Source organism: Anabrus simplex, chromosome 7, assembly GCF_040414725.1.
Source record: "Anabrus simplex isolate iqAnaSimp1 chromosome 7, ASM4041472v1, whole genome shotgun sequence".
In the NCBI taxonomy this organism is placed as follows: domain Eukaryota; kingdom Metazoa; phylum Arthropoda; class Insecta; order Orthoptera; family Tettigoniidae; genus Anabrus; species Anabrus simplex.
This window is the reverse complement of record NC_090271.1, coordinates 247,741,400-247,765,823: the sequence shown is the minus strand read 5'-3', so window position 1 is coordinate 247,765,823 and position 24,424 is coordinate 247,741,400. Positions and strand designations below refer to the sequence as shown.

At 38.7% G+C, this 24,424-nt stretch overlaps 1 protein-coding gene across 1 annotated transcript in view; it reads left to right on the top strand.

Moving 5' to 3' along the window:
* The first annotated feature begins 5,802 nt into the window (after positions 1-5,802).
* The window catches only part of LOC136877538 (uncharacterized), a 60,995-nt gene continuing 42,373 nt past the window's right edge, over positions 5,803-24,424 (top strand). The window contains exon 1 of the mRNA XM_067151661.2: positions 5,803-6,072. Within this exon, the coding sequence (XP_067007762.2) occupies positions 5,956-6,072 (117 nt within the window). The 5' untranslated portion in view covers positions 5,803-5,955. The remainder of the gene's footprint in view (positions 6,073-24,424) is intronic.

Sequence of the window (24,424 nt, the reverse complement as noted above, 5' to 3'; positions counted from 1 at the left end):
TTATTAGATGTGACAATTATTTTGAGTAGCTGATCACTCAAATCTTTCTGAAAATTATTTCGTGTAACGATCATAATGTGCCGTGTATATTTCTTGAATAATTTTTGTTCAAGAATCTTAGGAGAATGGCCATATTTAACTATGATCTGATTACGATTCTGATTCAGATTTCGTTCAGATGATTTCAATGTAAATATGGGGTCTTCTTGGTTGGAGTGTATAGTTTCATTGTCCAATTCTTTCTGGTATGCATCATCTCCGGGGATAGCTGCATTGGAAACTGTTTCGTCATTTGAATTTATCTCTACTCTAGAGAGTGCGTCTGCTACGTAATTAGTTTTGCCTTTGACGTACTTAATGTCAAAGTCAAATTCTCCGAGTTTTATCTTCCATCGATAAAGTCTCGAACTTTGGTCCTTCAGAGTGAAGAGCCATTGTAGCGGGCGGTGGTCACATTCTACTTCGAAGTGCCGTCCCCATAGATAGGGCTTATAATGTTTGCTACTATCTACGATAGCGAGTAACTCTCTTTCTATTGTGGAGTAGTTTCTTTCTGCGGGATTTAAGGTTCTGGAGTAGTACGCTATGGGATGTCCTTTCTGTGACAGAACGCTTCCCAGAGCAAAATCTGAACTGTCCGTAGTTAACGTGAATGCTTCTTCGAAGTCTGGGTAGACTAGCACAGGAGCATTTATTAAAAGGGTCTTAAGAGTTTTAAATGCGGACTTGTATTCAGCATCTTCTGCGTCGACTTTTGTTCCTTTCTTTAGGTAGCGAACCATGGGTTGTGCTACTTTTGCGAAATCTTTTATGAATTTTCTATAAAATCCAGCTAGGCCAAGAAATTGTTTAATTTCCTTGGTAGATTTCGGAATAGGGTAGTCTTTGACTACTCTGATTTTTTCAGGCTTTGTTTTTACTCCGTCTCGTGATACAACGTGTCCAAGAAAGGCGACTTCTTTATGGAGAAACTCCGTTTTGTCGAGTTGTATCTTGAGATTTACTTCCCTTAATTTCTGCAGCACAAGAGTCAAGTGTTGCATGTGCTCTTCTAGAAATTTGCTATATATGATTATATCATCAATATACACAAAGCAGAATTTATACAAAAAGGGGCGTAGGACATCGTCCATTACACGCTGAAAAGTGGCTGGAGCATTTTTGAGACCAAATGGCATTCTTCTGAACATTAGATGCCTATTGTCAATAGTAAAAGCAGTCTTCTCTATAGACCTGGGATCCATTTCTATCTGGTGAAATCCCTGGGCTAAATCTAAAGTACTGAAATATTGGCAATGACCGAGGTTGTCTAAAATTTATGTTATTCTTGGGAGGGGATATTTATCCTCTATCGTCTTTCTATTTAGCTGTCGAAAGTCTAAAACCAGTCTCCATTTCTTTTCCCCTGAAGCGTCTAACTTCTTGGGTACAATCCAGACAGGATAACAATATGGAGATTCACTATGCGTGATTATTCCTTGGTCAAGTAGCTTTTCTACTTCGTCATTTAGTAGTTTCTTTAATGTGGGTGGATACCTATAGTTCCTTTGATGTACCGGATCTTCATCTGTAGTGCGGATGAAATGTTTTACTGCACTAGTAAATGTCAAGTCACATCCTGGGTAGTAGAAAACGTCTGAGAATTCAGAGCATACGCTTCGAATTGTCTGGTCTTCTAAATCGTTCATGTGTTGGGTACGAAGATATTCGTTAATGTCTCTTTCTCTAATTGAATTTATTTCTAATGGTTGAATAATTATATTGTCTAAAGGTTCAACTAAAATAGGTTCAGTGAATTCTTGTTTCAATTGGGTGTTTGTTGGATAAAGAACTTGGTAGTCCTCAGCGAATAAAATTGCGTCTGAAAAATACTTTCCATCATATTCGAACCCAGGAACGTATACGTCTCCTTGTTCAATATTGACTGGAATAGCAGTAGTGTGCGCATCTAATGTTGGTTGAAAACTTTTCTGCTTATTGGAGGAGTGAAAGTGAAAAGGTATGTCTTTGTTGGCTAAAACAACTAGGTTCGATGCATAGTCAATTTTTGCTCTTAGTCGGGCAAAATCAGCAGTACCAATTAATGGGTCGAAATAATTATGCCATTGCATAACTCTGAAGTTTACAGGGGTGTCAATGTTATATTCGGAAAAAATAGGAAATCGGACATTGTCTTCTCCTATTGTTTCAGAGTGAACCGATTGTATGCAAAATGGGTCCTTGAATATAAAATCTGAAAATAATGTATGTGCTATTGACGGATTCATGATTGAATTGCAAGCACCACTGTCAATCAAAATTTTTAGTCCAAATAGGTTGATAAATGGTAATTTGGGAGTATTACAAATATTGTTTAAGTCTTCGACTTGGATGACTGGGTTATACGAAAATCCTGACATTGTTCTTCATTGTCGTACTCATTTGTACAGTAGGGAGAGTTAACCTCAATGCTATATTCATTTGAAAAGTTAGGTGAGTCTGACTGAGGGTCGAACTCATCTTCTTGCTGAAATATTCCTGCTACGGAATATAATTCTTCTGGCTGTGTGTTTTCAAGTGGTTCCATGTGAGAATTTACATTTCCTCTAACGGTTGAAACACCAGACATAGGTTGCGGAAAGCTTTGGTTTGGGCGGTTAGTAGGAGTGAAACGTCTACCAATGTTATTTGGAGTAGGGTAAGGACGATTCCTTGGAGCTGTGGATTTAAAAGGTTGTTGCTTCGTAGGCTGGAAAGGTTTGAAGTTAGATTGATTTGGATTGTTAAAGAATGATCGGTTAGGTTGATTCTGAGGTATGAATTGATTAGTTGGTCTTTCTTGGGTATTAATGTTGTGATTTATGAATGGGTTGTGTTTTGTGTAATTTAGTGGCTGAGTGTTTTGAAATCTGTTAGGAGGTAACTTTGGTGTTCCTCTCAACTGATCCATGTAACTCTCATGTGCCCTGTCATTGTCAAAAGATCGACAAAGTCTGAGCGCTTGATTTAGGTCCGTAATGTGTGCGTATCTTAAGAAAGAACGGTAAGGTTCTAAGATACCGGCTTTAAATGTGGTCAAACTCAAGTCTTCTAATTCTCGAAGTTTTAATTCTAGAATCTGATCCCGATAGTTTATTTTACACAAACTTTTACATTGAAGAGTCAATGTGTCCAGCTTGTCATGATACTCTGTATACGACTCGTTCCGTTTCTGGTAACAATTCGAGATCTTTTGAACCAAGAGTCTTTCATCTTTGACATTACCATATTTTCTTATGAGTTTTTCTTTAAATTTCTCATAATTACTGTTAGCGTCTAAGTCTAAGATGCTACATGATTCTCCTTTTAATTTGGCTTTAACTACATTAAAAAGAAAGTCATTAATTATGGCCGCATTGGGAGCTGTGGCGGCTCTCTTATGCGTGTTTAGAAAAGATTCACATCTTGCTATAAAATAATCTAGACTGCAAGATGAACTGCCGCTAAATTCAGGTAGTAATTGAATTTGCGCGTATTCAAATTTTGATAATAGCTCTGTTTCTGACATGTTGAGCTTATTAGTGATGAATAAATATAATAAATATTTAAATGATTATTAATTCAATTAACTGTGACAAGCGAAAGGTCTTATAGATTCTACACTATATTCACGTTAATATGAAAGGCAAGAAATTATTATTAGTTTTGTTTAGTGCTCATTCACTGGCTTCGTTTGTTACATATGAAATGAACCAAGCTAATTAATATTCAGGCTCACAAATAAGGTATTTGTAGTAGACTTACAGGCATGAAAAGATGATCAGCGTTGACTGCATCCTGCATGAGCTGTGGAAGTCGGGTGTCTTCTCTGGTCGTCGTGATGGTCCGAAAGGCGCCTGGTCAGCGTTGTCGGTTCCAGCAGGTCGACAGGCGTTGTCAGTAGGCGGATGTGTCGAAAGGCCCCTTTCTTGAGGAGTTGTCGCTCGCCTCCGACAGTCTGCGATGATGAAGTAGTCGAAAGGCCCCTGGCGGAGTTGTCGTTCTACTTCTTTCAGAGTAGCTTGGCTTCCGATGAATAGATTTCTCAGTGTTGCGAATGGCTAATTTGGTGTCGCTAGCAAAGTCACGAAAGGCCTCCTTGCGAGGTTGTCAGTAAACTTCACCACCTTACTCGTAGATTATTGTGAATAATCATTAGCCATCCCGGAGGGGCCCCCAGTTAAGTTTGTAGCTCAACAACATTTATATTTTTTACAGGTACTGAGCTATCAGGTTCCGATAGTTCAATATCGCGCTGAGCCTTATCTATTCAATCGAAATGAGAAGACAATTTGATGTTACTTGTTTATTAACTTAGCTGATTATTCCTATGTACAACTGTAGATTAATTACATCTCTACTATGATCAGGGATTGAACCCGTGATCCGAGACGTGCGAAGCCTGAGAGCTTACTAGTCTGTAGCTGACTGGTTGACGAATGAGTAATGAGTCTTATGAGACTGATGGTTTTATACGCTTAGCTTTCAGGTTACAATCACGTGTCAGTCCACTGGAAAACAATCTTACATGTTTTTGACAAGATGGGTTGGTGACGTATAGTTGAGCAATATTGCAACACACTTGTGAAATATTGCAGTAAGTCGTGAGTGCCACCAAATCTGAACAACACATATTTTCTCAGAAAAGGAGGGTAACCTTGTTATTGTCAAAGTTTGTTATTCTCAAGAAACCCATGTTTCTTGGAGAGCGCTTCCTAAGTGAAATAATGTGAAGCAATATGATTTTACTTCCTTGTGAAACGACCAAGTATGGTCTTAGTTTATAATATAATATATATTTAAAATCCCAAGTTCTGGACTGTGAAAAACCTGGACTCGACACTAGTTGTCGGGATACATAACTCTCGTACTTAAGTTTAATTTATTTCATTTCTCAGTAACTACAAAACTATATTCTGTAACTTTTACCGAAGCTTCGGTTACAATAATTTATTCCATTGAAACACATAACAACTTACGAACACTTACGAACAAAATTAAATCAAAAACTGTTCAAAAAAGTTTGAAACATATCAAATAGCGCCACTGGTAAGCCTATTATTAACTTCGCGCAAAGATATTTCGTTCGAAAAAGCAGAACACCAACTGAGTCGACTGATTGTTAATACACCAACTTTTAATCGGTTGTCGAACTGTTGTTGAAACGTTCTGCAGAATTTGTGCATAATACGACCTCAGGTGCACCACACAGCAAGAAAGTATAATTTGTAATTAAAATTTGATTCTTTGTTATGTAACAGACGGAAAGCATGAGCACAATAAACCGCTGCTAGAAGCAAGCAAGTGACATTTCCTCTGCATACAAATTATAAAAAAGAACGAACTATTTTGAATGATTCTATAAAATCGCCCTTATCTTTTCCGTGCAGAGTGGCGTTAGGGTAGACCATTTTTTCGCGAAGACATTACGGGGTCCGTTTAAGGTCTAGGTCCACCTGCATTGAAGGCCCAGCAGGCTCTAATGTTACGCCCCTTGAAACCCACCATTTTCTGACCTACAATGACCTATAATGAACAAATATTATGTTGGACCTCGTCTTCGGACACTCGAGGGTAGAAAGAGAAACACGTATATTACAATTATAACTGTAATCTCATATACGGTACTGATTTTTTATGCACGAGTAGTTCATATTTCAGAAAGATTTGAGAATGACTCTATACTATTATTTTAATAACATGCTACAATTTCGTGCAGTGCAACCATCACCTTGTTTGACTAATCTGCCACGGCCGAGAATCTGCATCGTTAGTTCATTTCATTTATCAACAGAGTGCGCTGGAAAAGCCTGTTGACAGCTGGGAACAACCTGTTCTGTCACACGACCGGGAAAATCGCAAGAAATTTGCTTACTTCAGTGACCGTGATCGCTTGCCTGTCTGCAACCTCAAACCCCTCTCTCACTTGCTTATTTGTGTTTGTGTCGACTAAGACATATGGAGGCCATTACAGAAAATACCATGCCTCCTTCTGTACGAAATGTCTGTGATTATGCCAAAAAAGTGGCCGGCACTCTTAGAAAAGCCAACTTCGTATCAGGAATACTTCTGGGCGTAAGTAATCATATTAAAACATTGATTTACTGATTTGTAGAATAGTAATACCAGGGTTATGATACTGTACAGTTTTGTAGTTTCTCATTATACTATGATCCCCTCTGTATTTACCATACATACAATTTTCTATGAAGCAGATATACTTTGATTTAAACAATTCCATATTTTTAAATACCGGTACCCATCTCTCTTTATTGATAATGATGATATATATTCATGCATCGTCATTATAGACTCTTTTTAGCATTCAGTTTGCAAGCCTCTGTGAATTAATGTACAGTGTACGGGATACAGTAGGTGTAAAAGAGGGATGGGAAGGTACCGGGGGAATTGTAGAAGACAGATTGTCTAATGTTTTAAGGCGAAGGAGATTGCAGGCTAAGGGATTCAGAATCAGAATTCAGGACAGGTGTCTGTGAGAAATCTGTACAAATCACTGTACGTAGAACAACAGAGGGGAAAATGAGGAACAGGGAACTGTTGCTGAGAAGTGTGGAACTAGGAGGAAAGGGAAAGGTAAGAATGGGAAATGTAAAACAGAGGATAGGAAAAGACAGGAGGAACAGGGTCATGGGAGGGACAGAAGGAAGAGGGTAGTAGCTTCTGCAGCAGTGAGGAAAGATAGGGCTGACCAGGAAGGGAGGGGATCAAATGAGGGTTGAGGCTCTGGTTATGGGGGATTCCATTGTTAAGACATGTGGGGAAAGTGTGTGGAGGAAAGGGAACCAGGGTAGAGAGTGTTATCCAGGAATTAGGTTAAAGCAGATGTTGAGGAAAGTAGAAGAGAATGAGGAAGGAGAGGAGAAGGTGGTAGTGTTTCACATTGGTACCAACAACGTAAGGCAAGGAGGTATAAGTACCAACATAGTTGGGGGTGTGTGGGATCTGGTAAATGCAGCAAGGTGAAGTATACGGAAGCAGAGATTATTAGTGGAATACTGTGTAGTAGGGATACTGACTGGAAGGTGATTGGGGATTTAAATGAGACTATGGAGTGGTTATGTGAGAAACTGGGAGTGAGATTTCTAGATCCTAATGGGTGTGTAGGAGATAGCGATCTGCGCTCAGGTGGCCTTCACTTAAAAACACATAGAACATCCAGAAACACAAGTAGGACACTCAAGGAACATAGATGAAGAGGTCTGAAAGGCAAAAAAGGAAGCAATACCGGAAATAAAGGAAAGAATTGAACAAGGAAACCTAGACGAAGCAATGACTAAACTACAAAACATTCTCTTGTCATCAACACCAAACCACACAACCAAAGAACAGCTAAAAGGTGGTTCCACAGCGAATGCTACAAGGCAAGGCAAATGACACTGAAATCCCTACAAGAAGCCGGATCCAGGAACAACCAACACTACCTCCAGCAATATGCAGAAATGAGAAGGAAATACAAGGAGCTAATAAGGAACAAGACAAAGAGAGAAAGATGATCAAAGAGGCAGAAGAAAAACACTACAGGATACTGAAATAAAACCGTGCCCACAAATTCCACAGTCAACCCGCAGCAATGGATGGAACACTTCCAGGAAGTATTCGGAAAAACACCATTGAATGAATTTGAAATAAAGGACATACCAATACATACATTACAACCTATCACATCAAAGTGAAGAGATGTGTAATGGACTCCAAGGCCAAACAATCCGCAGGCCCGGATGTGTTTCACAACGAACACCTAAAGACAACATTGATAGACATCATAGATCCACTGTCCCTACTATTCAACGAATGCATGAAAAGAAAAAGAATACCCAGCATATGGGACAGGCAAAAGTAATCACGCTGTACAAAGGAAAAGTCGAGTAGGGATGACATAAGTAATTTTATAAATCATAGCCTACTTCAAGAGAAATGAATTTCATTTTATGAGTCTGTAGCAAACTTCTGTGTTTTAAGACCATCTTTTAAACCACTGTGTTTCAGATACTTTGTTCTACACATGATACGGCTGAAGATCAAAACTAGTCCCATTAAATGTTTATTTAATAAATGCTATTTAATTTGTAGCCTATTGGAAAAGGTGGAATTAACTCACTTATTACAATTAATTTGGTTTTAGATATATATATATATATACTTACCAGATATTGTAATAGGAGTTGAATCATGGCTGAGAAATGATATAATGAATGCAGAAATATTCTCACAGAACTGGAGTGTATATTGTAGAGATAGGATAGGAATGGTGGGAGTGGGAGTATTCATTCTGGTGGAAGAAGAATTTTTAAGCTACGAAAAAGTTAAAGACGGCAAACATGAACTTCCAGGTGTAAGGCACATCTCTAAACGATAATAGGCAACTTGATGTCTTTGGAGTGTAGAGACCGGGAAAGGGTAGCGCTGATGTTGATACAGAATTAGGCCTATTTGATAAGATAATCAGCTATGTGGGAAATGATATGGAAAGGAACGTGATACCCATTTGCAGGTGATCGGAACGTACCAAGTGTCAATTGGGAAAGTAATGAGAACGACAGGAAGCACGATCAACAAATGCCAAATAAGTTAATATGGAAAGAGCAGCTGATTTAGAAAGTGGTGGAACCAACTAGAGGGAAGAATATTCTGGATGTGGTGCTGGGAAAAACCAGATGTGCTCCATAAAGAAAACTAAGTAATAGATGGTATTAGTGATCACGAAGCAGTTTTTGTCGTAGTTAAAAATAAATGTGAAAGAAAGGAAGGTATAAAAATTAGAACAATTATGCAGTACCATATGGCTGATAAAACAGACATGAGGGAGTTACAAAGTAACTATGATCAGTGGAAAATGGTAAATAAAAATGTAAACAGACTCTGGGATGGGTTTAAAGCAATTGTGGAGGAATATGAAAATAGGTTTGTACATTTAAAGGTGGTGAGGAATGGTAAAGATCCGCTATATTATAACAGAAAAGTAAAGAGGCTAGAGGTTGTAAAGAAATAGTTAGAAATGTCTGTGGATGTAATGAGAAACTGAAGAAACTTACTAGGAAATTAAATCTAGCAAAGAAGTCAGCTAAGAATAACATGATGGCAAGCACAATTGGTGGTCATACAAATTTTAGTAAAAAATGGAAGAATATGAAGGCTTATAGGTACTTTAAGGCAGAAACAGGTTCCAGGGAGGACATCCCAGGAATCATTAATGAACAAGGAGAGTGTGTTTGCGAGGATCTTCCAAAGGCAGAAGTATTCAGTCAGCAGTATGTAAAGATTGTTGGTTACAAGGATAATGTCCAGATAGAGGAGGTGACTAACACTAAAGAGGTATTAAAATTTACCTATGATAACAGTGATATTTACAGTAAGATACAAAAGTTGAAAATTAGAGAAGTGGCTGGAATTGATAAGATTTAGAAATAGCATAGAAATATATTTATTTAAAGTTAATTACAAGTAGGACCAGAGGTCCCTTTAGCTGTAACTAACTGCCACTTCAACTTAAATGTGTCAACTAATATACACAATCTAATAAAAAGAATACATAAAAAACGTAAGATACCTTTTCCTACAAAGGATATAAGAATAAGATTAAAAACTAAACATCTAAGAGATTACAATGATACTTCTACCATTTCATAAAAGACTGTACTAACAAGGAAGAGAAGACATAAGAGAAACCTAAGAATTTTAATGCTGAGGATGAATTAAGAATAAAACTGAGCATCTAAAATGTATCTAGGAGATTATATTTCGTACTATTTAATTTGGTGAAAATTCACTTACGTGGCTTAATAAGTGGAGAGGTGGTGTTATTTAAGACATTTCTTCTGAGTTCCGACACTACTTTGCTGTATTTCATATAGTTTAAGATCGTTGTATAATTGAGAGCCGGCCCCCTTGATGTAGGAGTAGCATGCCTGCCTCTCGCTCGGAGGCCTCGGGTTCGATTCGCGGCCAGGTCAGGCATTTTTCTCTCAACCTGAGGGCTGGTTCGAGGTCCACTCAGCCTACGTGATTAGAATTGTGGAGCTATCTGATGGTGAGATGGCGACCCCGGTCTCGAAAGCTCAGAATAACGGCCGAGAGGATGTGTCATACTGACCACACGACCTCTCGTAATCTGCAGGCCTTTGGGCCGAGCAGCGGTCGCTGGGCAGGCCAAAGCCCTTCCAAGGGCATTAAGTGCCATGGCTTTGTTTTTAATTGAGAGGCAGTGACAATGAATGACTTACTGCACTTTACCGCACGATGCTGTGGGACCTGAAGGGTGTTAGCTGTAAACCTATTGTCCCAATCATGCACTTGACTCATCTGAACAAAGGACTTGGTAAAATATGAGGGAGTATTAGATTTTGAAATTCTCAGGAGTAAACAAGCAGCTGAATATGATCGTCTATCCCTGAGTTTCAACCACTCTGCAGCTTTGTAGTAAGATGTTACGTGACAATCTTTACGAATATTGAAGATGAATCGCACACATGCATTCTGAATACACTGGAGTTTACTACTATATTTCTCTGAGATATCGCTGTAAATTACAGCACCGTAATCTAAAATAGGAAATACCCTGGTTTGGATCAACATCTTTCTCACCGAAAAAGGAAAATACGGTAAGTTTCGTCAAAACTGATGCTAAATGCCAGATACTTTCTTGACCAAATGCTTTGCATGAAAGGTCCAGGACAGAGTGTTATCCATTAAAATACCTAAATTCTTAACACATTCCTGATACTTGACCACAGAACCATTTACAATTACTGGAGGAATGTCCCTGTTGAAAAAATTTGATAAATTTCTTCGATATCCTAGAAAAGTAGCTAAGGTTTTGTTTTCATTTAATAGTAAATTATGACTTAGTGTATATTGATGTAGTCTTTTTATATCTAGATTTATTTTACTAATACTTTCGATAACGCGATTCACAGGTAGATCGTTTATATACAGCAAAAACAAAAGGGGACCCAACATGGAATCCTGAGGGACGCCAGAATGTACACTAGACCATTTAGAGAAATTTTGTCAAATATTACACGCTGAGACCTCCCTTTCAAGAAAGCTTCAAACCAGGAGAGAGCTGAAAGAGATTTGCCCATTGTATGTAATTTAGTCAGAAGGGGGTCATGATTAATTCTATCAAATGCCTTGCTTAAATCGAATAGTACCGGTACCAGAAGTGTTAGTTCCTTTCTGTCCATTGCAAACTTGATATAATCGGTGACTTTGAGAAGTGCCGTCGTACTGCTATGGCCTGTTCAAAAACTGTACTGAAACATGTTAAGAATAGAATGAGTATTTAAATATGAAGTGAGTTGTTGGTAAACAATCCTTTCTAATCCTTTACCTAATATTGACAAAATACTGGTTGGTCTGAAATCATCAAATTTTTGAGGAGAAGGAACTTTAGGAACAGGTCGGATATTGGCCATTTTCCATACAGCTGGAAAGACGGATTGTAAACAGAAATTATACTGGTGAGCTATAATCGGAGTGATTATATCCAAACAGTTCATTAGGAGGGAATGTGAGATACCATCTGGTCCTACAACCTTGGTATTCATGCTCTTAAATACTTGGACTACATCCTCTGGGTAAATGTACGAAAAGTGAGAGAGATCATGTTGAGGTTCATTGTGTTCATGTAACTATGAATAATTTCAGATATTCTGTGAGAATTGTTCACTGGTGAAATTTTAAAGAAATAATCGTTTTGCAATTCTGCAGATATGAATGAGGAAATAAGTTGCAATTTTTCTTAGCATTACCTAGTGATTTTATATTTCCCCAGAGAGCAGATGGAGTTGATCTCTTATTGAACAAAGAATGCATGTGTTTGACTTTGGCATCCCGGATCATGAGTTTGGTTTTATTGTGCAAGATGCAAAAGGTTTCAAAGTCTTCAAGTTTTCTGGTTTTGATGTGCTTTCTTTTTGCCTTGTCCCGCGCAGGGATTAATTTCTTAATTGTAGACGTTTTCCATGGGTTAGGTGGGTGTTTGGCTCGAATTACTTTTAATGGGGCATGCTTGTCGTACAACGCAAAAATTAAACTATTAAATTTCATGACTTTTATCATCGATATTACGCTGAGAAAATACTTCATGCCAGGGAGTAGAAATTACATCTTTTCGAAAATCTTCATGATTAAAACGGTGGAAATCTCTAAATGTGATCCATTTACTTCCATAGTTGGGTGTTGATATCGAGAAGACTGCATATAGCATATCATGTCCAGAAAATCCACTCGCTGGGATCTGCCCAAATTTCAAAAGGGTATCTTTAAATTTGAAGCTATGGTATCGAGATTAGAATGGCAATATGCAGTGTGGTAGGCCCTATGTGTCTTCAAATGGTATTCTAGTCAAATTGCACGAGTCAAGTGCATCATCGATTACTACAGTTTCTGAGGACCCTGATCCAAAATGCCCATACATATAACCTGCAAGTATAACATATTTATAATGAAAAACAATTATACATCGCCTCTACAAACAACTCCATGAAACCACTTTTGGGAGGATGTTAGATGCATGAAAATAATACTTTACTCACAGATAATTCATTTCGAAGAAAATATACTCTGGCTTACGACAATATTCTGCAGGGGAGGTGTGAACTATTTTACATTTTATGTTGCTCTTCATGTACACAACTACTCCTCCTTTCTTGCCCAATCTATTGTTTCTATATAAATTAAAGCCAGGAATGATAATCTCTGAGTCCAGTATGGACTCCTTGAAAAATGTCTCACTTACAGCAATAACATTGATATTTGAATCAACATAGCAGTAAAAAAACTCATCAAAATGTACCTTATCAACTAATAACTGTGCATTTAAGTGAATTATTTTGAAATCGGAGGGATAGATTTCTGATAGATCTTCAATGATTTTGTGAATTTCAGAAGACATAAGTTTAGAAGACATGCATGAATTTAGATGGTTACAAAATTCCAGAAAATTAATATTCAATTATAGGTCCTATGGGGATATATTAAAGACAATGGGTTGGATTATACAGTAATACCATATCTGAAGTACTTATTTGATTATTGTTTGCATGAGCTATACCAAATGAATGGAGAGTCACTATAGTAGCCCCTGTGTATGAAGGAAATGGTGATAGACATAAAGCTGAAAATTACAGGCCAGTTAGTATGACATGCACTGCATGTAAGCTTTGGGAAAGCATTCTTTCTGATTATATTAGACACTAGCTGATGTACCCATGCTCTGCTACGGAATTCTACATTGTATACAGAATTCTAGGTTGGATAGTGTATACGTTGTGAGTAAGATTGTATTAAATTGCATAGGTCTTAACTTTACCCTAGAAACGCAACGGGGAATTCACCAGACATCTTTCTCGTATGAAGACTGGGTAGAGAACTTTCATTGTAATGGCAGGCCTGCTTAGCTGCCGTCATTCACAATCAGGTTGGGGAGTTTTCATTATAATGGCAGACACTCCCTCTCCACTTGTCTTTTTGCATCCTCAGAAAGACTGTCTTTGTGGTTTTCCTAACTGAAATCAACATAGGTCATTACAATGATGTCAGTAGGAATGTCGTGATTAAAAACAATGCTTTCATATGAAATACCCGGTCAAATGAGAAACACACACATTTTCTCACTTTTAACGAACTGTATTACGCTGCCGATCTAACAGTCCAAAGTTCCAGAGCTGGAATGACCAAACTGCAGACAGCTGTGATCCGTGAACACTGTCTTTTTGCCCAAGGAGGGGGGCATGTCGAATAGTGGAGAGTCCCAGGGCAAAAACTATGTCCTTTTACTAATTTGTTTCCTAGGAGTACCGGATGAGTCCGAAAATCTCAATTCACTATACTGGCAGCGGAAAAATCTATCTGACTTGGAGGCAAATTTTTCCTCCAAGCCAGAAGAGAAATTCCCTCTTCACTGCTAATTTTCAGGTTTGAATTTTGAGTTATTTAGTGAATTATGGTGCTGTAATTTGGAATAGGCCTAACTTGTAATTTTAGACCAGGTCATACTACTACGACTACTACTACTACTACTACTACTACTAAGTGAGCCTCTGCCTTAGGCCTAAGTGTGTACAGTGATCATTCAAAACAGCCCGTCATAGTAGGGAGCAAATAGCTGGAATACTTCGATGAACCAGTGTGTTGCGTACCAGCAGTATCAGAAAATGTATGAACCAGAGGAATGGCATGCTAATGAAGAAAGTTTTCTAACTTCCCAGCTATTTCATGCCAATATTCGGTGAGGCTGTTGTACTCTGTACGTAGCAGTAATCCCATCTATGGGATTTAAGTGGCAGAATAAGAGACGCAGAACGTCACAACAAATAACGGTCAATGTAATGTTATTGCTGATCAGAAGTTTCAAGATCAAGTACTGAAGGAGAAGTTCAGTCAACCCTTCGTGTAAAACTTGCAGAAGTTCAAAACAACGCTAATGTAAATGATGTTGAAGGCACTTGGGAATCACATCAAATGTGCAATTAACAACGTAAGTCAAGTAAAATTAATGGATGCTGGTGAAGGAAAAACAAGCCGTGGATGGCGGAAGAAATCCTGAAGCTGATGGACTAGAGAAGGTCTTTTAAGAACAAAGATCCTGAAAAGTTGAAAAGTTCGCAGAAGTTAATATGACAAAAAATAAGGAATGCAAAAGAACAAAAACTCTCTGAGGAATGCAACGAAATAGAATTAATAAATTCAAAACATGATTTTTTCAACACGTACAAGAAAGTGAAACAAGTAACCGGTGCATAAAACAAGAAGGGAGTGGAGTCCTCCATAATAAGAATGGCGACATCTTAGCGAGCACAGAAGAGAAACTGAAGGAATGGATGGATGTGTACAAAATCTCTTCTTGGATCGCAGAAATGTGGATCATAAGAACAGCGAAGAATTGGAAGGCTCCAGGCCCTGATGAGATGTATGCTGAGATACTGAAACTGCTTGAGAAAGAAAAATACCTTTCATTATTAGTTGACCTATTCAACAGTATTCACCACAGTGGAACCATTCCTCGAGACTGGCTCAAATCGACTTTCGTAATATTGCCTAAGAAAGCCAATGCAAAATTCTGCAATGAATATAGAACAGTTAGTTTGATAAGCCATGTTCTGAAAGTATTCCTAAAGGTCTTGCATGCGAGAATTTATCATAAATGTGAGAAGAATATCGGAAGTTTGGCTCCAGACATGGTTTTGGTACTAGAGAGGCATTATTCAGTCTGCAGGTATTAGTCCAACGGTGCCGAGATGTCAATATCTATGTTTTTGCTTGTTCCATCGATTACAAAAAAGCCTTTGATACAGTCCGCCATGATGAACCTATGAACATTCTTCGAGAATTAGGACTTGATGGGCAGAACGTGTATTATTGGTAATCTCTACTGGAACCAGAGTGCTGGCATAAGAGTTAATGGTCATGTCTCGGAAGAAATCTCAATTATGAAAGGAGTTTGCCAAGGCTGTATTCTTTCCCCCATGCTTTTCAACATCTATTCAGAAAATATTTTTTGAGATGCTCTTCACGGAAAGACTCAAGAAGGAGATGTGGTTAATGGTTTCATCATAAATTACATCTGGTACACTGATGACACTGTACTACTTGCAACCAATCTCCAGGATCTACAGGAACTATTTAATGCTGTCACTGAAGCCAGCAGCACCTATGGGCTTGAGGTTTAATGTAAAGAAGACCAAGTGGATGATTGTAAGTAGGAAAGAAGATGGCATTCGAGGTAATCTTCACAGCAGCAAAGGACCAGATCACAAGAATGGCAACATTTAAATACCTGGGATGTCACATCAATGATGACTGGGACCTTACTCACGAGATCCGATGCAAAATTGAGCAGGCCAGAACTTCTTTTCAGAGACTTAGAAAACTTTTGACAAGCCGTGACCTTTCCACTACACTACAGACACGACTACTCCAGTGCTACGTTTTCAGCATTCTGTTATATAGCGTTGAGGCATGGACACTAACTGAGACCATGTGCAAGAAGTTGCAAGCATTTGAAACGTGAATGTACCGAGGATGCTGAAGATACCTTGGATAGCTAAAATGACCAATATAGATGTACTAGCAAGATACCCGTGCTTCGCTACGGTATTATACTAAAATTTATAATTGAATGCTTATTGTTTTAGATATATAATCCGACGAAATTCGCGATCTGACTCGTTTTCTGCGAGAATCCACCAAAATTCCCGATCTGACTGGTTTTCTATTATTTTACGGCACGTTTACTCCCATTTTTCAATCTTCCTTTCCAGCAATCGATTTCGTACTTCCCGGGCTAGGCTCAGGTATTCCTCCCGGTCAGATGGGTCCGTAAATCTTTGCCATCTTTTCCTATAATCATTTTTAATATGGATAAAATCCTTCAGGAGATCCGGCGTGGTGTCATATTGGGTGCCTTGGCGGCACTGAACCCGCGGCCGGACTGCATTCTTAGTCATTACCCGTCCAGGAGCCGTTTCCAGCGCGGTCCGCACATTTGACGACGGTCCGGAATATTATTATTATTATTATTATTATTATTATTATTACTATTATGTGTTGCTGGAATGGCTGATGACAGGGAAAACCGGAGTATCCGGAGAAAAACCTGTCCCGCCACCGTTTTGTCCAGCACGAATGTCACATGGAGTGACCGGGATTTGAACCACGGAACCCAGCTGTGAGAGGCCGGCGCGCTGCCGCCTGAGCAACGGAGGATCCTTATAAATACATTAATAACAGCTAAAATCAATTGGTCTCACCTACTTCTACACCCCACCGCCGTTAAGTTTATTTACCGCCACACCCCCCCCCCCCCCTCCAAATTAAAAGAATGCTTGTTTCTTTATGTTTAAGGGAGATTCCAAACACCAATGTTCACGTCTATTACCTTCAGTTTTGAGATGTAAGTATTACAATAAAAATAATTTACTTTCTGCACTTCATATCACAATACTCCCCCCCCCCCCCCAAGTGAATTTTCCCGCAAAAAATACTTGTTTCTTTAATAGTAAAGGATCTTCTTAAATACCAATGATCACGACTCTAACTTCTTCAGTTTTTTATTTATGTGTCCTCATGAAAGGAATTCAACTCCTTTACACTCCCGCCCTCCAACATGGTTTCCCCACCAAAACGCGCTTTTCTTTGTTTTTAAAGGAGATCCAAATACGAATTTTCACGTCTGTAACAACTTTAGTTTTTATTAGATGTATGTATTCTCATACAATTAAGCCAATTAATTTTTCAATTCTTCCCTCCCCCTTCATTGGATTTTCCAAGAATACGTGTTTCTTTACTTTTAAAGCAGATTGCAAATATCAAATTTCACGTCTGTAACGTCTTCATTTTTGTGATATCAGTAGCCTAATTAAAAGAATTCAACACCATTTTCAGTCACTTTACCACCCCCCTCCACCCAAGTGGTATTTCCGAAAACTAAAAACACACGTTTCTTTATGTTTAATAGAGATAAAAAATACCTTCACTTCTGTAACATGTTAAGTTTTTTAGATATACTGTAAAAATTCTCATTTTAAAATTTCACCCCTTTTCAGTTCCCCTTAAATGGAGTCTCCAAAAACAAATCAAATATGTTTATTTACATTTACAGGAGATTCCAAACACCCACTTCTTACGTCTGTAACATTTTACGTTTCCAAGATATTCTGTAGATATAGTCTTTCAAAAAATTCATCCCAATTTGTCACTCCTGTTTAACCGCCATTAATTGGATTTCCCAAAAACTAAGAATTACGTGTTTCTTTATTTTTAAAGGAGATCCCATATACAAATTTTCAGTTCTGTAATATTTTTCGTTTCTGAGATATATGTATCCCCATTAAAGGCATTCAACCTATATTTCACCCCTTTTACACCCCTCCTATTAGGATTTACAGGAAACAAATACGTGTTCCTTTATTTTTAGAGGAGATTCTAACTACCAATTTTTACATCTATAAACTTTAAAAGTTTTGAGATATAGATACACTCATTTTAAAAAATCACCCCCTTTTCACCCCCCCCCCCCCCCATTAATTGGATTTTCCACAAACAAAAAAATACGTGTTTCTTTATTTTTAAAGGAGATCCCAAACACCAATTTTCAGGTCTGTAATATCTTCAGGTTCTGAAATATAAGTACCCTCATTAAAGGCATTCAACCCATTTTTCACCCTTTTACACCCTTCCTATTGGGATTTTCCGAAAACAAAAAATACGTGTTTCTTTATTTTTAAAGGAGATTCTAAATACCAATTTTTACATCTATAAACTTTAAAAGTTTTGAGATAGAGATACACTCATTTTAAAAAATCACCCCCTTTTCACACCCCCCCCCCCATTAATTGGATTTTCCACAAACAGAAAAATACGTGTTTCTTTATTTTTAAAGGAGATCCCAAACACCAATTTTCAGGTCTGAAATATCTTCAGGTTCTGAAATATAAGTAGCCTCATTAAAGGCATTCAACCCATTTTTCAGCCCTTTTCACTCCTCCTACTGCGATTTTCCGAAAACCAAAAAAATACGTGTTTCTTTATTCTTAAAGGAGATTCTAAATACCAATTTTTACATCTATAACCTTTAAAATTTTTGTGATATAGATACACTCATTTTAAAATATTACCCCCCTTTTCACCCCCCGCTTAATTGGGTTTTCCAGAAACAAAAAAATAAGTGCTCCTTGGTTTTTAAAGGAGATCTAAACACCAATTTTCAGGTCTGTAATATCTTCTGTTTCTGAGATATAAGTAGCCTCATTAAAGGCATTCAACCCATTTTTCACCCATTTTCACTCCTCCTATTGCGATTTTCCGAAAACAAAAAAATACGTGTTTCCTTAATTTTAATGAAGATTCTAAATACCAATTTTTACATCAGCAAACTTTAAAAGTTTCGAGATATAGATTCACTCATTTTAAAAATTCACCCCCTTTTCACCCTCACATTAATTGGATTTTCCAAAAACAAAAAAATACGTGTTTCTTTATTTTTAAAAGAGATCAAAAGTACCAATTTTGAGATCTGTAATATCTTCAGTTTCAGATATATAAGTACCGGTATCCTGATTAAAGGCATTCAACCCATTTTCCCCCATTTTCACCCTTTTTCACCCCTCCTATTGGGATTTTCTGAAAACAAAAAAATACGTGTTTCCTTATTTTTAAAGAAGATTCTAAATACCAATTTTCACATCTATAAACGTTTAAAGTTTTGAGATATAGATACATTCATTTTAAAATTTCACCCCCCCTTTTCACCCCCTTACCGAAGGAATATCCAAAAATCCTCTCTTAGCGAGCACCTACATCATAATGTGAATATATCCCCAAAATTTCATTTCTTTATGTCCAGTAGTTTTGGCTCGGCGATGATGAATCAGTCAGTCAGGACAAGCTATTTTATATATATATAGATTGCACCGTATGAACAAAGAACCAGAAATTCTCGCTACCATCAAGAGAAGGAAGCTACAATACTTTGGTCATATGATGCGGAACAGTAAATACCAGCTTCTGCAAGTAATACTCCAAGGGAAAATTAACGGAAAACGTGGTCCGGGGAGAAGTAGAACATCATGGCTTGGCAACTTGAGCCAGTGGTTTGGGGTGACAAAGCTTACTCTGTTCAGAACAGCTATGAACAAACAGCAGATCATGCTACTGATCGCCAACGTTCTGCGAGGACATGGCACATGAAGAAGAAGAAGAACAAAAATTAAAATGCATTAACATCTGTATTATACCGGTATGGTAAAAATGTATAAGACATAAATTATCAGAAATTTAATTATTCGTTGAGTAGTGTTTATCGATAGGACTGCTAATAATGTAAATATTTGAGAATATATTTTAGGCCTTCCCCTAAACTACCATTTCATTCAACGTGAATAAAATGATTTAGAGCCTAGATTGTAGTGGCTCATCCCCAGATTTTACATAGGCCTATCGATTTTCATTATCTTCAGCCGTTTTTTCGAGATGCATTGTACATACATACAGACAGAAATTACGGAAAAGTAAAAAAAAAAAAGTGTAGCCTATACTGCAATTACATCCGATACACGCCACAACAAGCCACGTTCAAACACCATGGTTTCATTATTTTCACAGAATGTGGCACCAGTCGGCCACACATGATGCAAGCTCTGTCGGAGACAATAGAAATTGCCCTTCAGCCATTAGGGACACAGAAAATGGTTGCATTTCAGAGGTTGACATCCAATTTTAATTTTTATGTATGAGTAGGAATACTTCTAGTGGTGGGTTGGTGGGTGGCCATAAGACCTATCTGTGTCAGTGCAGCTTAAAGCCAAACATAAGAAGGGTCATGGGTCCATGGCAAGCATAAAGGAAGGATATCAAAACCTTGAGATTCACTGATTGTATTGTTATTATATCTGCAGAAGATCTGTAGAAATGGTATGGACAGAGCCTTGGGGGAGGAGTACAAGATGAAAGTCAGGTGATACAGGAAATTTTATATTAAGAAATGAAGTCTTAAAGGAAGTAAATGAATATTGTTACCTGGTTAGAAAAGAACTAATGATAGCAGAAGTATATGTATGTTTAGTCATCAGCCCAAAGGCTGTTTGGATCCTCAACAGCTCCGCCATCAGCTGTCATAGATGGCCTACGCATCACTGAAGAGGCGTACCAGGGAAATGAGGAGTGAGGTAGTTTCCCGTTGCTTTCCTCACTGAGCCAGAAGTTGCTATTACATATCAGTCTGCCAAGCCCACTGAAATGGATGCACCAACCGACCGTATGAGCAACAGTTTCACACTATTCATAGGAGGGTCTGGCTGCATAAGGAATGACATTACTAGCATCGCTCATACCTCAGTCACTTTCATATTGTCAAAGCCAAGTATAAGACAGAGACAAATCAATTAAAGTAACAAAATTGCTCTAGCCTATACCAGAAGACATAGTGCACTGTAAACACTAGGTCCCGCCAGCAGAAGGAGGATATAAAATGCATAGCACAAGCAAGGAAGTCCTTTCTTAAGAAAAGAAATTTGCTCACTTCGAACGCTGATACAGGAATTAGAAAGATGTTTTTGAAGACTTTTTTCTAGAGTGTGGCATCGTATGGGAGTGAAACATGGACGATAACTAGCTCAGAAAGAAAGAGAATAGAAGCTTTTGAAATGTGGTGTTGCAGAAGAAAGCTGAAGGTGAGATGGGTTGATCAAATCATGAATGAAGAGATACTGAATCAAATTGGTGATAGGAAAATGAACTTGGTTACATTTGACGAGAATAAGACAGAATGATAAGACACCCAGGACTTGTTCAGTTGGATTTTGAGGGAAGTGTAGGCGGTAAGAACGGTAGGGGTAGACCAAGATATGTATGTGGAATTATGTACAGTAGGATGTAGTAGTTACGTAGAAATGAAAAGTTTAGCACAGGATAGGGTGGTATGGACAGCTGCATCAAACCAGTCTGTGGACTGGTGACTCAAACAACAATCATCATCTCCTCTCAGCTACTGTAGGTATCATTTCACATCACTTTTGCATTATTTTTCTCCTTACTAACACGTGTTTGTAAAGTGCCACCATATGGGATGTTTTTCCAGGAAAATAAACTATACAGATCCAAATATGTGACCTTGAATTAATATTGTGAGTGTTGGTACCTCCCATCCTGATGAGGCTGAGAGGCATAGGTTAGCTCATCAGGGGCTGGGAAGGGGTGGATGTGAGGAGAGAGCCTATCCACTTCTTGGCGGCAGTGTGTGGGGATGTGGAGACCGTTCTTGTCCTTTTCTGTTTTCATGTGTGTTCTCATCTCCTCTTTCTGTTATGTCCTCTTCCAACACTGACGTGTCTTTGTGTTTGTCCTGTTTTGTGTACCTTTTCTAGTTCTATCTATCTTTGACTTTAAGTGACTCTTGTTTTTTTCCTTTCCAGCATTTAAGATAGAATGTTGTTAATCATTCCAAAGTACTACTCTCCGTGCGTTCTGCACTCGTGGGTGTCATAAATTTATTATCTTATCCATCATGCTTGAATGTTGTCTTTTTTAATATTGGAAACTATGATCAACATCAATGAACCCTTGGGCAGAAGCTAGTTTGCTATGAGGGCTTTTTTTTGCTAGGGGCTTTACGTCGCGCTGACACAGATAGGTCTTATGGCGACGATGGGATAGGAAAGGCCTAGGAGTTGGAAGGAAGCGGCCATGGCCTTAATTAAGGTACAGCCCCAGCATTTGCCTGGTGTGAAAATGGGAAACCACGGAAAACCATTTTCAGGGCTGCCGATAGTGGGATTCAAACCTACTATCTCCCGGATGCAAGCTCACAGCCGCTGCTATGAGGGGGGGGGGGGGGGGGGGGGGGGAAATAAAGAGTAAACTTTACTTACAGCAAAAAGGAAATGTATTCCACAAAAACTGAAAAGTATTATATGTGCTGCTGGAAAAAATCATGCAACATCATCAAGGACTGTGTTCAGTGGCACCAGGATATAATATGTGCATACTGAGGGGTTGTTATGTTAGTGATTCGTTTGTCTAGAACATTAGTGATCAGATGGCGCTCAGGAGGCCTGTCTGTGCGCACTTTTTGACTCTGCATGTAGTAACTGTGCTGAGTTTATAGGTGAACAGTGTTTGCAACATTCATTGTAGGGTACAATCGTGCTCCGCTGATGAGTACATGCTCTGTTGAACAACTGCAACCATTTGAACGAGGTCGCATTGAGGTATTACAGGAAGCTGGTTGGATGTATCGATGGATTGCTGCACATGTTGGGCACAATGTATCAGTGGTGTGTCACTGCTTTCAGCATTGGTCTGTGGAACGTTCCCACACCCATAGGCCAGGCTCCGGACATCCACATAGTACAGATGTACGTCAAGATTGTCGCATTGTGCGAGCAGCCGTGGCCGACCAAACATCATCCAGGAACGAAATCCAGTCACATGTTACACCTGCTGTGTCACCAAAAACCATCGGGAACCATCTGCTTGCAGCAGGATTATAATCACTTGTGCCTCTGGCCAGTCTGCCACTAACATTATGACCCTGCCAAGCACGGCTACTCTGGCGTCGTGAAAGAATCGAGTGGAGACGGGAATGGCACTCTGTTGTCTTCAGTGACTAGAGGGGGCTCTGTCTGTATATAAAGGATGAAAGTACACTTACGTATATGGCGTAGACCTGGTGAGTGGCCTATTCCAGAGTGCATTCGCCCACGACACCCAGTTCCCACTCCAGGCTTAACGGTGTGGCGGGCCATTAGTTACAACTCGTGGTCACAGTTAGTGTTTCTGCAGGGTAATATAACTTGTGCCTGCTACATTGCACAGGTTGTTGTTCCCGTGCTACTGCCATTTCTTCAACAGGAAGATGATGTGCTTTTTCAGCAGGAGAATGCACGTCCACATACAGTTGCTGCGACACAACGTGCTCTACATGGTGTACAACTGCCCTGGCCAGCAAGATCACCAGACCTCTTGCCAGTTGAACGTGTATGGGATATGAAGAAGTGGGAACTTGCACATTCTCCAGAGGCTGCAGGAACCATTGACGAATTGCATCAAAAGTGCAAGATGCTTTGTACAGTGTATTGCAGGATGCCATTCAGTGCCTTTATAATCGTTTGCATCCATGAATACGTGCCTGCATTGCCACCAGAGTGGGTACACTGTGTATTTCATTTGGTCTCAATTTGTAATCATATACTCCTGCAATGATGAACTACATATCACATCGCTTGCGAATAAAATTATCTTATCCTTGAGAATGTTGTGTTTTTTTTTTTTTTTTGTTTTTTTTTTTTTCCTTAGCAGTGTATGTCAAACAGACAAGAGAGCAGATAAATATGAATGTTTCATTTCATACATTGACAACTGTAATCATTTCTAATGTTGTTTATTCAAATGATGAAAAATGAAAATCCAAAGCCTGTTTCCAGTCATTCGACCTGGTCAGGAATGGGATGAATTAATGACCATCTAGCGGTGAAGATAGGAATGGTGCCGGCTGCCGAAGCCTGTCGCACTCCTCTGGGGCAATGATTAATGAATGAAAGATTAAATGAATTGGAGAGTGTTGCTGGAATGAAAGCTGACAGGGAAAGCTGGAGTACCCAAAGAAAAACTTGTCCCGCTTCCACTTTGTCCAGCTCAAAATCTCACATGAAGTGCCTGGATTTGAATCATGGAACCCAGCCGTGAGAGGTAGGCGCGCTGCCACCTGAGCCACAGAGGCTCTTATTTAAATGATAATCTTTGCAATTCATATTATTAAGTTTTTAATTCACATGTGAACTTTTTCTTTTTTTTTTTTTAATTGTCAACCTTGAGTATATCTATATCACAACCTGAAAAGTAAACTTAAGTACAGTACAGGAATGCTGGAAAAAGCACCCCACTTCATTAATGCTAAAATCTATCAACC